Source organism: Marmota marmota, unplaced genomic scaffold (assembly GCF_001458135.2).
Source record: "Marmota marmota marmota unplaced genomic scaffold, marMar, whole genome shotgun sequence".
Taxonomy (NCBI): Eukaryota; Metazoa; Chordata; class Mammalia; order Rodentia; family Sciuridae; genus Marmota; species Marmota marmota.
The window spans coordinates 3,083,311-3,099,937 of record NW_026000080.1 but is presented as its reverse complement, the minus strand read 5'-3'; the positions used below and the strand labels follow the sequence as shown (position 1 = coordinate 3,099,937).

Below are 16,627 nucleotides of genomic sequence, written 5' to 3'. Positions count from 1 at the left end.
CAATATGTAAATCAATGGATGTGTAACTGATGTGATTCTGCAATCTGTGTATGGGGTGAAGGTGGGAGTTCATAACCCACTTGAATCAAAGTGTGGAATATGATATGTCAAGAAATTTGTAATGTTTTGAACAACCCACAATAAAAAATTTAAAAAAAAAAAAAAAAAAAAAAAAAACCTCAACATAAGTTGAAGTGAAAGAAACCACACCAAAAAAAGTAAAAACTGCACGCTCCATTTATATAAAAATTCTAGAAAATATAAACTAATCTATTGTGACTGAAGCAGGATGGGATTTGCCTAGGAATGGATTTGGGATGGAAAAAGAAACTAAAGGCTTAAAAAAGAATATAAAGAAACTAGAGGTGATGAATAAACTCATAATGTTGAATATAGTGTTTCATAGGTGAATACATATCTCAAAGTTTATCAAATTGGACACTTTAAATATGTGCAGCTTATTGTATGTCAATTATACCTTAATAAAACTATATGCAAACTAAAAAAAAAAAAATGTCCCATGTAAAAACAATGTATAGTCAAGGGTAAGATTTAATAAAAGCTAATAATTTTTAGCGTCATTGAGAACAAAAAAAAAAAAAAAAAAAACCAAAACATATTAAATCTAAAATACTGTATTATTTTTTAGATTTTAATTTAAACATTTTATTGCCAGCTAATTAACAGAAACTGTCATAGGAGCATATACCTAAACTTCATAATTTTGACTCATAATAAAATTACTTTTATTGAATTATAGTTTGGTAGTATGATGTCAATCTATACTGACAAACGAAAATCACAGAGACTTAATGTCACGTATTGCTATCCTCCTTTTGAACAATGAACATGCTATTATCCAAGTGAGAGGAGAATCATATAGCTGATGTATTTCATTGCTATGGCCAGTAGGAATTTGGAGTTTAAATCAAAATCCATCTTTAATAAAATGTACAAGAATTTTTGGCCATATTTTGGAAAAAAGTCTCAACCTTAACACAATTCAGAAATATTTTATAAGCGCTCACTCATTCCTCTACTCAGTTTTCATGGAAGTCCTCAAGATTCTCCCTCCATCATATTATACTATATTCTGGGACTTAAGTGTCCTACTTGCAAAAACACAGAACCTATCCTATTTGTTGTCTTTCAACCTCATTCTCCCTTTGAAACAAATCCCCACACTTATGGTCAGTGTAACTCATTTTTGTTTTTAATCTTCCTTGCTTTTCATGAATTTGTCTATAAATTTCCCTCTAAGTGTTGATTTAGGTGCAACACTCAAATTTTTACAGTGATTTGTACTTATTCAGTTCTAAGTGTTTTTAAATTTCCATTGTGATTTGGTTTTCCTCTCTCTCCAGTCCATGAATTACTTAGGAGTATGCTTTTCAGTTGCCAAAATTTATTTTATTGCCCTTTTATTACCAACTTAAAACTGAAGCCTTCTGGGTGTGAGTGTCCAGATATAGTATTTTCATACCTAGTATCAAGAACTTTCCTGAAACAATTTCATCTATTACAATTACTTCATGTAATCTCTATGTAGATGATTATCTAATATGTATCTCTAATCTACTCTTCTTAGAGTCAGGTCTTCGGTTTCTATATACTTTTTTTCCTGGTTTCCTGGTTTCTCCTCCCTCCTTTATTATCCTTCTGGCTATCATATACATGTCTCACGAAGCACAAGTCTCATACTTCTATTCACTTGCTTAGAAAACTTTGGTCAATGCCTACAAGATAAAATCTAAATTTAGCACAATACATAATTTACCTGAGAAAATTCATCCACTATTCAAGTAGAAACTTATAGCTTTGATTTTCTATTAAACATATTACATTAAATTTTTGCACCTGCAAATCTATTAAAAGCCTAAGGTTGAGAAAGTTGGGATAAATGTATTGCCTCATGTATGGTTGCCTGTGTTCTATTTTTATGAGCTAGAAGAAGTCATATTCCTTGGATTAGGTCTTGTTCCCCAAAACAATCTCATACTAATTCATGAGAGAGAACAGATTATATCTTCAGGTCTATGAAAACACAGGTGAAGCTGAAGAATTGTATAGAGTATAGTCTGACATGGTGGGGCTCAAGATCTTTTATTAGTAGTGCAGAAACAAAATCATGGAGACAATGTTTTAAATGTTGAGGGCAGATCCTAACATTTCAAAGGATACAGAGAAGAAAGAAACATGTTTGTAAGACCAAGCAGCAAGTGAAAACATAGTTCATACATCCTTAATCAAGCTTTATGTGAAAGAAGAAAATAGCCCAAAATCAAGAGAAAACCAGGAATTCACACAGTCCTTCCTAGGGCATATACCACTTGTAATTGTAGTTTAACTTAGCAATTCACAGTCATTATGATAACCTTTTAAAATAAAGTTAAATTAGATTCTGTATCTTTAATATGAGAAGACAGGCAAATGTTATTTATTTAAGAAGAGTTTTCATTAAAAGTGCTTAAAAATGAAAGAATGTAGGTTCTTATAAAGAGATAAATTTTTATTATTCTGAAGACAATTTCCTCCATCTCAGAATGATGACATTAAAATGCTGCTGTGTTTTACTTCCTATTACCTTTTTATCAATAAAAGTAGGTATAATGTAGTTTTTTAGATTTTTGAACTATCATTATTGAAGGTGTTTTTAAATTAGAAATAAGGACATTAATTAGTTAAAGAAGTTAGTAAGTCTCCCCAAACAGCAATAGAATAAGTAGTGGATTTCATCTTTACAAAGAGAGGGAGAAGGCATCAGTCTATAACTATCCTTGAAATTGCCTACTGTTTTGCCACTATTGGGACACTACTCTGATTTATTTATTCTGAAGCCAACTCATGTCCTCAGTTTTACTACTGCAACTAGTCTGAATTAGATGTGTATGTATGTGCATGCACGTGTGTATATTTTGGTATGTATACCCAAGACTAGGGTAAGGTTCAGAAGCTTTAACTCACGTAATAGATTTTAAAAAGTCCAAATGTTTTATCTCAGAAGCTCACAATCTATGCAGACTTACAGAAAAGAAAGCTGTTCTATATCAAGCATAAAACCAAAGTCCAAATTTTAAAGAATATACAAGCAAATTTGATATATGTAGTGCAGACTTAATTATGTTTATTCTAAAATATGAGATACAAATGACATGCATATATAACAAGAATTAGAAGAATTCTGCACTAATATTTCAATTTATGTTCCAGAATTTGATTTCACGCTACAAGTATGTGTTATTAATAGATGGCTTTGTGGAACAAATACATCTGCTATGGAATGATCAGGATGAAAATGGGGCTAATATAGGTCAAACATTCCTAATATAAAAATCTAAAATATGAAATATTCCAAAATCTGAAACTTCTTGAGAGCCAACAATGGTACAACAATTGGAAAATTCATACCTGATCCCCTATCACAGTCAAAACACATGTGAACTAAAAGTATATAAAGTTATATTTGGACTATGTGTATAAAGTATATAAGAAACAAAAACGAATTTTGTGTTCAGATTTGGTTTCTATTCCTAAGATATCTCATTATTAATATGTAAGTATTCCAAAATTTGAAAAAAAACAAGATGTAAAATACTTCTGATTCCACAAATTTAAGATAAAGGATAGTTAATAACTATTTTCTTAGGAGCACTCATCACTGTTGGGTATCTCCTGAATTAATAGAACACAATTTACTCTAGACTTTTTATAGAGTTAAACTTTAGAAAAAATTTTCTTCAGCTTACTATATAATATAGAACACATTCTATCAATTGTTTATTTTCCACCATTATTGTTTCAATTTCATTATCTTTCCATCAATATTTTACCTCTGGTCCTGGGGGGCCAATTGGTCCTTTGGGTCCTGGGTCACCTGATTGACCCTAAAGAGGGAAGAGGAGAATCAAAATATATATGTTAGCTTAATAAATGGAACTAGAAGAGGAAACAAGTATATTACAAATAGCATTCAACATATTATGCCCAACAAAGTTTTAATGACTTTTCAGTCTTAATTTGTAACTATCATCACTGTGAAATTTATTTAAGTAAAATGTTTATGGATAATACATATTTACTCTTAACTGTTAGACATACAAATTTATGAGTTAAGTGCTCAAATCAAGAGAAAAAAAGTGTGTGTGTGTGTGTGTGTGTGTGTGTTGCCTAGAGCTAGAAAAATAAAGTTTGACTCAAAGAGGTAGGGAATTTTAGATGAAGAATTGCTTTTCTAAATAATCAAAGCCTTTAAACTGTTTCTGAAAATTCTTTTCTCCCATTTTAATGTCCTGATTTAATATTTAAGACTCACTGGGATTGAAATCCTTGTTGCTTAATCTCTCTAAACCTGTCTTCTCATCAGTAAAATAGGAATAACAACACTACTGACATTTTCATAGAGTCGTTTTGAGGATTAAATGAGACAATATATGTAAAGTGATAAGCACAGTACCTAGCACTTAGAAAGTATAAATATTCATTAAACGTTAACCAAGTTTAAAATCATTTATCTCTCTTTTCATATCCTTGCTCCTCTTCTGGCTGATATTTGAAACTCCGACATGGTTGTGATCCTCCAATTAAAGTTTGAAGATTTTGATTTCAGTATTTTAGAAGACATTCATATGTGAAATCAGGGATGGAAAGGAAAAAGAAGTGGTATAAAGCCTGAAACCAGAGAAGGCTGACAAAGCTCTCAAGAGATAAAGTTCAGAAAAGGGAAGGTCAGTAGTCTAACGATACCTTTAGTTATGAAAGAAAAACTATTGAATTCATTATTTTTCTCATATTAAATTTGTATTTGAGCTTCAAATTTGATTTAAGTGGACTTCAGATCACATAAAACTACAAGTTGCAATATAAGATTACACATTTTTAAAGAACCAGAGCACAATTTCCTATATGTACTGATTCAATTCTCAGTGCTAAGGTACCTGGATGTAAAAGAGGACACGACTACTGCAATCACATCCAGAGTCTGGTAATGAAATATCATTCAAAGACCCATTTAAGTTCTCAGTTCCAAATAAACAAAAACTGTGATTCATCAGAATCGGTACATAGGGAGTCTTAAATTCTAAAAATGACAAGTATCCCTCTCAGAGATGGGGTTCTCACTGGGGACCTCTAGTGGCAAAATCCAGCCAGACCCTAACTTCACAAGCATTTAGGAAAAATGACTAGCCTAGCCATTGTTTTCAGAAAAGTTAAGTAACAACCAAATATTTAAAAACATAAATTGTGGAATAATTTTATTCATTATAATAATAATAATTTTATGTGGAATAATTTTATTCATTATAATAATAATAATTCTTTGTTTTATAAAACCTCAGTTGCAAGTTTATTGTAAATGTCACCTTTCCTTCACAAAAACTTGAGTTTTCAAGTAATTTAGAGATGGAATAACATTAGGTACATCTTTATAAATGACAAAGACTTCTTATTTAAAAATGGAAAAGAAGTTATAATTGTCTTTTTTCTCTATCTCAGGGAAAGAGTATTTTCTAACACTTTCAGAGTGGTAGTTTTCTCTATTTTTTTTTTTGAATACTTGAAGAACAAAAGCTTCCTTATTCCAGAATGTACAAACCTCCCAGATCAGGACATTCTTATATCTAGAAAATATTCTTTCATGTTATAACTTAGATCCACTTGAAAATAATTCCAGTCACATCAAAATCTTTGATGAAAGAAAACCAAAAGCAGGACATATAAAATATGAAAGACATCATATAACTTTAGCATTTTTTCCATGATAGTTAGTAGGTACTAACTTGTAAAATTGGGTATGGAAGTTTTTTCTTAATAACTGATTCTGTATAGGCAATACTTCATCAAGTAGGAGTTTCCTTCCTTAATGAGGGAAGGTATCTAGGTTAAACATCTTTTGTATTAATACAAAGGATACAGTGAGAGACCAAAGACAAGTTCATTTTACTAATATTAATCATGAGTCTCCACCCAATTTTGAGCTGAAAGTAAATATTTTTCAAAGGTTTGATAAAAGTAACAAAAATTGTCAATTATCTCCCTACCAAAGTAATCCTGGCTATTAATGTTTTTAGAATAGTACAGAAGGGTATAAAATGAGTATGAAGTCAGTAAAATCCTAATTATTACCATCTCTTGTTCTCTGCCCTAAAAGAACCTCATTAGCACTTACTGTGATTTCTTTTAGGAAAAAAATATTACGACAATGATGAAGGTTGTTATGGTTTGGATATGAGGTGTCCCCCAAAGCTCCTGTGTTATTGCAGGAATATTCAGAGGTGAGATAATTAGATAGTGAGACCTATAACCTAATCAGTCCATCCAGTTTGAATGCACTGACTGGGTGGTAACTGCAGGCACAAGGGGTATGGCTGGAGGAGGTGGGCCATGCCCTGGAAGGGTTCATCCAGGGACATGCCTTGGAAGGGTTCATCTTCCCTGTGGTCCTTTCCTTCTCCATTTCTCTGCTTCCTGGTTACCATGAATGGAGTCATGCTCCTCCACCATGGCCTTCCAACATGATGTTCTGTCTCACCTTGAACCAAGAACAATGGACTTGGCCGACCAAATCTCTGGGACTTTAAGCCAAAATAAAATTTTCCTCCTCTAAGTTGTTATTTTGTATATTTTGGTCAAAGTGATGAAAAGCTGACCAACACAGAGGTAAAATAAGGTATTTTGACTTTTTCTTTAGATTATAGCAATAGTAGTAGGCACTATTACTAAGAGACAGAAATATCATAGAGTCACAGAGCTACAGGAATTCTGAAACATACATATTCTAACATGAGAAATCGGATCTATGGTAAATCAATGCCAAGATCATGGCAGGTCAAATGTCAGAGTTGAGAACTAGAAACCAAATCTCCATCTCTCATACATACTCTATTCTATATTCTATTATATTGTTTAGAATCATCCTTGAAAAACATAAGCTATTTGTTACTTAGCTTCATGACCGATTCTCATGCCCTATTTATACACTTTGAAATTACTAAGATTTGACTCTAGGGCACAATTCTGGGATACAAGATTAATTGGGTTGACTGCCATAAGCCCAGGATAAAAAAACCAGTAAAAGCAAAGGTTGCTGGGCTGGGGTTGTAGCTCAGTGGTGGAGCGCTTGACTCACACGTGTGACACCAGAGTCGATCCTCAGCACCACATAAAAATAAATAAACAAAATAAAGACATTTAAACAAAAAAAGCAAAGGTTGCCCACCAACATGCCATCAGAAAAAGAGATCCCAAAATTTGTTTTTGTATGGAAATACACACACACACACACACACACATTTACATATATACACACATACACACATGCTGTCACAATTAGATGTTACAAAGAAGGGAGTGCCTAAATTTCTAAATAGTGCTTCAGGAGATGAGAAATGAACAATCCTTAGATGACATTGTGGAGTTAGAGGCAACACAATAAATTGCTCAGGAAAGTGATATTTTTAAATGTATATTTTAATTCTAATTTTTCTAATTAATATCATCTACATCTTTATAGAGTTGTAATCAATATTAAAACAATCTTAAAATATTAAGCCCTAAAATAATATGGTACAGTGGTTAAAGCATAGGCTGTAACATTCCTGATAACCTAGGTCTTCCCAGGTGGTCAGTGACTATCTATAAGACCCTGGGAAAGTTACTTAATGCCCTGTGTCTCAATATCCTTAATCTATAAAACAGGAGTAATAAGAGTACCAACTTCACAGGATTGTTGTATTAAATGAGATGTATAATTCTTAGAATACCACCTGAAACTTTATAAATAATAAATAATAAATATTAACTATAACAATTATCATTTTTAATATTGAGATATTTTTTGACTCATGCTTTAATTATTCTAGTTTAATTATTAAATAATTTTAGTTTTATAAATTTAACTATATGTTAAGTTTTATAAATATAACTATACGTTAACTGCAACATAAAGTGTCTTTTCCTTTCAACTAGTTAATGCATGAAGGTTAGAAAAACAACAGAGAATTAGAACACTTGGGCTACAACAATGTGACATGTTCTTTTTTTTTTTTCAGAAATATTCCCTTAATGATACTGATTCAGAAAACTTATTTAGAGTGCTTTAAAATTTCTGATTTAAAAGCCCATTGTTTTGTTAAGTAGTCTATAATAAATCATTGGAAGGAATAATTTAATCAAGATCTTTAGGGATCAAAGAAACTTGGCTTTGGCCTAGGGTAGGGAAGGTTGGAGCGTCTATGGAATATGAGATGAAAACCTGAGGAATTAGTTATGTTCTAAAACTGAACAAGGTTCAGTTTATCTATGTTCTAAAACTGTTGAGCTATATCCTACTTCTTATATTCTACCAACATCAAAAGTATCAATTCTCATGCCATGACATGCACTCTGCTAATCAGAACAAAGGTGAAAGTTAAAACTTACTGAAGGTCCTGGCTTTCCTCTGATGCCTGGTGGTCCTGGCAGACCAATAGTACCCTAAAGAAAGAGAACAGTAGAGAGAAAAGAAAACTATTATATCACAAAACGCAAATATCTCTATTAGTAAACTACAAGAACATTCATGGGAGTATTTTAAGTAAAATTTAGAAAACCAATTCCAAACAAGGACTTAAAACCATACTAATACCATATCCTAACAAAATAGATAATTAAAATATCAAGTACTCCTTTATTTTGAATTTGTTTTTTTCACATTTATATAAAATTAATGGTTGAGACCAGAAACGTTGGTACACACCTATAATCCCAGTGAATTATGAGGCTGAGGCAGAAGGATGGCAAGTTTGAGGTCAGATTCAGCAACTTAATGATTCCGTGTCTCAAAATTAAAAATACAAAGGGCTAGCAATGGAGCTCAGTGATAAAGCACCTCTGAGTTCAGCACCTCTGAGTTCAACCCCTAGTACCAAAAAACAAAACAAATAAAAAAATTTAATGGTATATAAGTTACCTTGTCTCCAGGATATCCTGGTTCTCCTGGTTCCCCTGCAATGCCTTGTTCACCCTAGAGTACAATTCATACAAAATCATAAAAATTATAAATATGGCAATATTATAAAAAAGTACTAATTATAGAAGAATAATTTCTCTATTTTTCCTCCTTCTAAGAAAAATTAATATAATTGATAGTATAGATGCTATGGATAAAAATTTTGAGATATTTCATGAGGTAACATTCATCTTTCAATATTTCTCTAAATATGTAACCTCTTCTAGAAACATAAGTTCTGTTGATTTGGTAAAAAAGACATGTGTAGAAATATCACTATGGTAATGTTAATATTTAAATCACCTTATCACCTTTGATTCCAGGTAGCCCCTTATTTCCTGAAAGACCCTAAAAAAGAAAAAGAAAAAGGTGATATCTTTTAATATCATGGAGAGATTAAAGGGAAATATCCGTTATTCATAGAGAACCATACCATTGGGCCAGGAATTCCAGAAGGTCCAATCGGTCCCACAGGACCAACATTGCCCTGAAAAGCAGTTTAAAAAAAAAAAGGAATCAGTAAGCATTCACTAGGATTAGAAAGAATATGGGAAAATTAATTAATAAACTAATGAACCCAGAGCAGTTCATCTCACTAAGCTCCCACAGTGTCCTGTTCTTCAACTATCTCTTAAACCCTGTACATTTTAAATATTACCAATCTTTTATACTTTCATGCAAACCATCCTATTTTTTTTAATTCTTCTCATACTTATCTGGCCTATAAGGATCTTTTTCTCCTTTGAACACCCACTTATTGTTCATGATGTTCATTTTGTAATATTTCTCCAAATAGGAAACATCTAGGTAGAAATATTTTAGTGTCATGCTCCCAGGAAGTAGTCAATAAATACTTCACTTATTTATCTTAGAATTTTAATTTGCTCATTTCAGCAAATATTCACTGAGCTGTTACTATGTGCCAGGCATTACAATGATTTGATCTGTGATTTGAAAATTGCAGAATGAGAAAATTTATAATGCTTTTAAGGATAAATAAAGCAATAGACACAAAGTTGTATTTTATGGATTTACAGCATTAATTCATCACTTAATACTTATTGATTATAATACATGCAAAACATTATAGTTTTAAAGAAACAATAAAAGGTAGAGTGTCTGTCATCAAGGTTCTCAACTTAATGTTTCAATTCCTTAAAAACAGAAGTACTACTATTATCTCCGCAAGCTAAAAATATAGAACAACTCCCTCAACATATCCTCTTAGAAAACAAAGGACAAATAGCAACAAAGGAGTATCTGAAGGAAAAATTTGAAAAAAAAATATGGGCAAAAAAATCCCTTGATGGTTTGGAGATCAGGTATAGTTTGTGTCACTGAGCCTCTTTTTCCCTCTTTCTCTCATCTGTCCTGGGTCCCATATCATTCTTTGCCCTGAAAGATAAAACAGTTATAAATCTTTCCTCTATGGTTTTCAAATGTTAAAAAAACTTTTGAAGTTTTATTTGTAGTCAGGCATGATGGTATGTGCCTGTAGTCTTAGCTACTCTGGAGGTTGAGACAAGAGGACTGCTTGTACCTGAGTTTAAGGCCCGCCTGGGAAACATACTGAATCCCTAACTTATAAAAAACAAAACATAACAAAACAAAACAAAAAACCAAATAGTTGTATTTGTGAAATGCTTATAGTGTTGCCCTTTTAGTTAGAATTCACGTTTCTCAGGCTAGCATCCCAAGGCCCTCTCTATCAGGCTTCTGCCAACTTTCTAGTCTCCCCACTTTGCATTTGTCCCTTTTCTCCCTGTACATCTCCCTCTCCCAGTTTCTACTTTCTTGCTATAATGGACTGTTTTCTATTCTTGGAACATGCTTCCCATATCATATGCATTGAGCCTTTGAAGATTTCAGAACTGGAAGGCCCTGGTGGCATCCTACTTAGAATACTGCACTGTATATTTCTCCCCCTTTCTCCCCTGAATTTGTGCATTCTGTGAAAAAGTTTCATCCATTTTTTTTATTTCCCAGACTCAACATAATAACTGGTATATAGGAGTTTTGAAAGAAAATGTAGAATGAATACTGAATAAGTTAGTTAATTTATAATTTCTAGAGTTCTAGCTCCCGACATAACAGAACATTTATAATATTCTGCATTTATATAACACAAATTTCAGAATGGAAAATATGGCATTTTTACTTTGCATGAGTCTTAAAGTCTGAGAAATGTAACTAAGACAAATTACTTCCAACATGTTTAAACCTGAAATGTATGGGACAGTTAGAGGCAAAGGATAATTCTTTCCAACTTAATAAATATGCAATATGAATATATCATTGCTTGTAATTCCAAATTCTTTAAATAGGAAACAGTTATTCACAGTTCATAGCTTTAAAACTTATGATAGTTTCAAAACACCTAATAAATATCTCTGTTTAGCAATTATACAGAAATAATCCATGTAAGTTTGGAAAGCAATATCTTACAAAACAAGGAAAAAAGTCTTCACAGTGTATTATTGGATTTTAAAGACAATATAATATTTTAAATTTTATTTCAGTAAATATGTTACTGTGCTTAAGCTGGCATTTTCAAGTGAATGTACTTTGTATGTATAACATTCTATTTTACTTTTTAGTGACACTAAGAGAAAAATTATAAAATACTAAATAATGGGAGATATAAAAAATATGTCATAAAACATTAGTAAAATACAAAGTATATAAAAATTGAATGGTAAAGTTTAGAATTTCCAAGAAACACCAAGCATATTGTGGCATATTACAAGTTATGTGGAAAATACTTGTTCCAAAGATTTGTGGCCTTCAGATAGTAATCCATTAAAGCTGAAGAGAAGTTTTCAACTCATAAAGGTAACCTAAAGGTTCTTCAGCATTCCCTATCACACTCCTCTTCCATGGGAAGATGGAACAGATAGAAGAAATACTTTCAAGCATTGGAGCAGCCACTGGGCAATTAATAAAAGTTCATATGAGTGTACTGAGGAAAGAACTGGGAGTTCCACACTGGGCTTTTCAACTGTACCCACCATACTAACAGGCAATAATCATTGTTACTACTGTAAATTGATAAAGCAAATGACAGTAACTACCTAGTGCATGGAAAAAAAATGTAGATAAAGTAGTAGCACCTATTAGGTCTGCTAAAAGGAATGCCTGAGAGGTAAGGTGGAGGCTGTAACACTGGACAAATGTTCTATGCAATATAAAGGTTCTTCATAATTATTCCCAATTACTTTCAAAACCTCACCTTCCATTCTGCTCCTGACTACCCTGCTTTTCTAGGCTATAATCCCACTGCTCCTCTTTCCATTTCCCAAACATTCCTATTTCCCCCATCTTCTGTATGTTTGAACATAGCATTCTTCTGCCTAAAGAACACTTTTCCCTTTCCCATTTACTCACTTATACACAATATTTAAGATACAGTTAAAAAAGGCTTCTACTAAGACAAAACAGATTACTATCTTCTCAGTAGTTTTGCATTTAGTCAACTGTTGCAATAATCAGAATGTATGAAACTGATGGTTTTTCTTTCTGTGTTATTAGATTGTAATTTTGACCCCTTGCCAAAAAAAAAAAAAAGTAAAGTAAAAAGAATCTTAACTTGTTCATACTTTCAGGCCTTGTTTAGAATTTGATAAATCAGCAGGTACTCATATAATTTTGATTTAAAAAAATTAATGAATATGAAATGAAAGTAATAGTATTTGCCTTATTTACATTAAAACTCTTTGAGGAGCAAATGACTATGTAAGTGAAATGACTTTGAAAAGTATAAAGTTCTGTCTTTACCAATGTAGATGAGATGAGAATTACAAATATGATTGCTAGTATCTTTGGCCATTCCATTTTCTGTAGAATCTCTTTCCATCTACTGAAGGGTGAGTAGAGAAGGAGAAAGGATAGAAAAGCCAGTTATTTTTTCTGGGCACATGTGCCAGGAACTGTACTACAACTTGGAGCTGAAAGATGAGTAAGAGTCTTTTTTTTTAAAAAAAGGAATTTATATGAGATGAATGGATATGTTAATCTGTTTCGCTAAGATTACTATTTTAGTCTATATATATAATGTTGTAAATCTCAAATATACACAATGAAATGTATTTTTATAAAACCAAATAAATAACAATAAGAAGGAGTTAAGCAGAAAACTAGAGGTACAATATTTCAGGTAGACATTCGATATGCAAAGGTTTTGTAATAGAGACACTACTGAAAAGTGAACAAACTTTTCTTGTGCACAAAGAATATGTCCTCAAGATGCAGATAAGAACCAACCAAAGCTAGGCCACATTAATTTTGGTCTTAACCCTAAGAGTAATTACAGAAGTTTTTAGCTAATCAACTTAATATTAATATATTAATTAAGATTTTTAACTGCATATTTTAGTCTAACTCCTTTCACCTACCCATTGATAAGGTCTGACTGCTGCTTACAGGCTTTTTTCTATCCTGAGGACACAAACAAGCAAACTGATCCATTCCATCTTTACTTAGACTTTAAAAAATTTCATGAGTTAGACAATATACACTTTATGTCCTGACTAAGATCTTTAATCTAACAGATATAAATACATGAACACAATTGGAATGGAAAACAATTATTATTTTAGCATATCATAAAGGAAGAATAAATTTTAAGGAAGTGGTAAAGCACACAAAATTTTGGACTATGGACTTTGATTATCTGGCTTAAATCTGGGTTAAATACTTATAAACTAACTGGTCCTGGGTTGTTTGGAGAATTATATGACAACAATGTATGTGAGATGCTATTGCTAATTTTATAATTACTACTACTATTAATATTACTAACATGCAAGAGAAAGATTAAGATGTCTTAGACTCACTTAGCCTTCTTGAGTCTAAATCCTATATGCATGTCATCCCAAGATGGCACATTAAAACTTGTTAGGCTGACTTTAATTTTACCCCAGTACCAATAACTGAAATCTTGACTTATTTATTTGATCAAGCTGTTACCTTGTGCTTTGGGGCAATTCAAGGCTGGAGAAAAAATACTAAATAAGCCCGAAGACCTATGTCCAAATTTGGTCTAAAAATATTATGGGTGTAATTTATGGTATAAAATTCTGGAGATTTAATAACCTACTTCATAAGTTAAAGCAAGCTTTAAATTTTTAAGGAAAATTTTACCTCTGCTACTGATCACATCCCAATTTTGTATAAATATAGATACAGATATAGATAGTTTGCTTTAAGAAAATGTAGCATATATACATAATGAGTATTTCTCAGCCATAAAGAAGAATGATTTTTATGATATTTGCTAGTAAATGGATGTATCTGAAAGCTATCATGCTAAGTGAAATAAGCCAATCCCCCAAAGAACGCAGAGGTCAAATGTTTTTCTGATGTGTAGAAGCTAACTCACAATAATGGCAGGTGGCAATAGAAGTTCAGTGGATTAGACAAAGGGGAATGAAGGAAAGGGAGGAAGGATAGAAAAAGATAAGACAGTGGAATGAATCTGACATAACAATCCTATGTATATATATTAGTATACCACAGTGTATATCCACAAGAAATTAATTAAGAAAAAAAACATTGGGTAAATGGCAGATAGATCAGTAGAGGGAAGTGATCAGAGGGTTGGGGAAGGAAAGGGGAAGGAGAGGTACTGGGGACTGAATTAGAATAAGATATAGGCCATGCTTCTATAATTATATCAAAATGAATCCTACTGTCATATATAACTAAAAAGAACCAGTAAGATTTAGAAACACAAAACCCACTATTATGAATAATGTACTAATGAAAACTTTTTTTTTAAGATTCTCTTCTCATTAGGCTACTTACATTTAATAAACACGTATCAATCCTGCCGTTACCTCAACTGAATGCTAAAACTTAGGCTATAAATTTATATAAAATATCTGAATTTTATACCCCTATCACGAATAATAAGCTTGCTGAGAGAAATATATTTATTTATGAAGCTGTATTGTAAGTAGCAGTCTGCTCACTCCAATGAATAATCTAAAATTTATTTGAAAGTTACATATCTGGACTACATTGTTTTGGCCTCCACAGAATTATTCCTGCTAAACTGTGCCTTGAGAAAAACACTGTATAAAAACTGGCTAAGTGGACAAATAGTTTCTTGTATTTTTTAGCATATCAATTAGGTATTAAAATGTTTAATGGCATTGGTGAAGTCTAGCTTCTACCTTTGTTCAAGGTGACTTTCCTAACCATCTGTTCAATTTTATACCACAAAATAAAGTCTATAGTTATCATGTGTTTTTGTTCAAGTCAATCTCCAAATTGGATGGTGTGGAAGATTATCTCAAAGGAAAAAAGTGGCTATTGCATGTCTTATATTTTTTAAGAGACTGAGTCCTGACTAAGATCTTTAATCTAACAGGCATAAATACATGAACACAATTGGAATGGAAAAACAAGTATTATTTTAGCATATCATAAAATATGATGAATGTTTTCATTTATACTACTGCTATAATTTTCTTATCTGGTTGAAAAATACATTGAATAAGGCTGATATCAACAATGACAGTAAAACTTATTTTCCTACGTTTTTAAAACACATCTAATGAATATAAATTATTCAATAAAATGTTTCATGACAATGATAGTATTTAGTGATGATACTCACTCTAAGCCCAGGAAACCCAGGAGGACCGATCCCACCTACAAGCCCCTATTGTAAAAGAAATATATAAAATTAATTAAATTAGATTGGGTAGAGAGAAGTGATGGGAGGGGAGGGGAAGGGAAGGAGGGATAGAAAGGGCAGCAGAATAAAATAGACACTACTATTGTTGTATGTATATACGTGTCTGTATAACCAATGTGATTCTGCAACCTATACACTCAGAAAAATGAGAAATTATACCTCATTTGATTCAAATATATGATATGTCAAGATCATTGTATTGTCATGTGCAACTAATAAAAAATAAAATTAATTAAATATGATTACAAACAACTAAAGGTATTTTCTGATGATGAAGGGAACAATTTCTAAGAAAGAATATATAAAATTTATTTTCTACTATCATTAACTTCTGAAATTCCTTTATTCATGCTTCTTCCTGAGGACTGCAAATTTGCGGAGCCAATTTATTGTTCTTCAGAAGTATCGTTGGCTGCATGATTTTGGATGCTAGCCCTACCACCAAGCATAGGATACAGAATTATTATTCCTTTTATGTCCTTAATAAAAGAAGTGAATGCTGCCAGCAAGCAGTACTATAGACATAACTAGCTTACATATTGTATGAGAAGGCATATGGTCAGCATACAAGATTACGAAGAGATGGTTTAAAACAGTCACCTCTTTTGAAAAATCTTTTTTTAACTTTCTAACTTCATTTTTATTATTTATAAAGCAGAAATGATATTTGTTTTCATTGTTTGAAAGAACACAATATGTCAGTGTCATATTATTTTTATGTGGCCCAAGGTATAAGAATAACCACACCCCTTGCATTTCAAATTATTTTGAAACAAAGACATAATACACAGAGAATTATGAAACAGTAAACTAAAAATATGCAATTTACTCTTACAAATAAAGATCCAAAAATGCTCCTCAAGAAGCATTATATGGAGAGCCGCCCCCTCCCCCTGCGCCGGCAAGGTAGAGGGAACTGTGACCACCCACAGAGCCTGTCT

The 16,627-nt window shown here is 32.0% G+C and overlaps 1 protein-coding gene across 2 annotated transcripts in view; it reads right to left on the bottom strand.

Moving 5' to 3' along the window:
• Positions 1–16,627, bottom strand: part of Col24a1 (collagen type XXIV alpha 1 chain) — a 373,492-nt gene that overhangs the window by 234,555 nt on the left and 122,310 nt on the right. For both annotated transcript variants that reach the window (XM_015504738.2, XM_048814986.1), the window contains exons 15-20: positions 15,606–15,650; positions 9,420–9,473; positions 9,290–9,334; positions 8,948–9,001; positions 8,419–8,472; positions 3,831–3,884 (exon numbers count right to left, since the gene is read on the bottom strand). In XM_015504738.2, the coding sequence (XP_015360224.1) occupies positions 3,831–3,884; positions 8,419–8,472; positions 8,948–9,001; positions 9,290–9,334; positions 9,420–9,473; positions 15,606–15,650 (306 nt within the window). The remainder of the gene's footprint in view (positions 1–3,830; positions 3,885–8,418; positions 8,473–8,947; positions 9,002–9,289; positions 9,335–9,419; positions 9,474–15,605; positions 15,651–16,627) is intronic.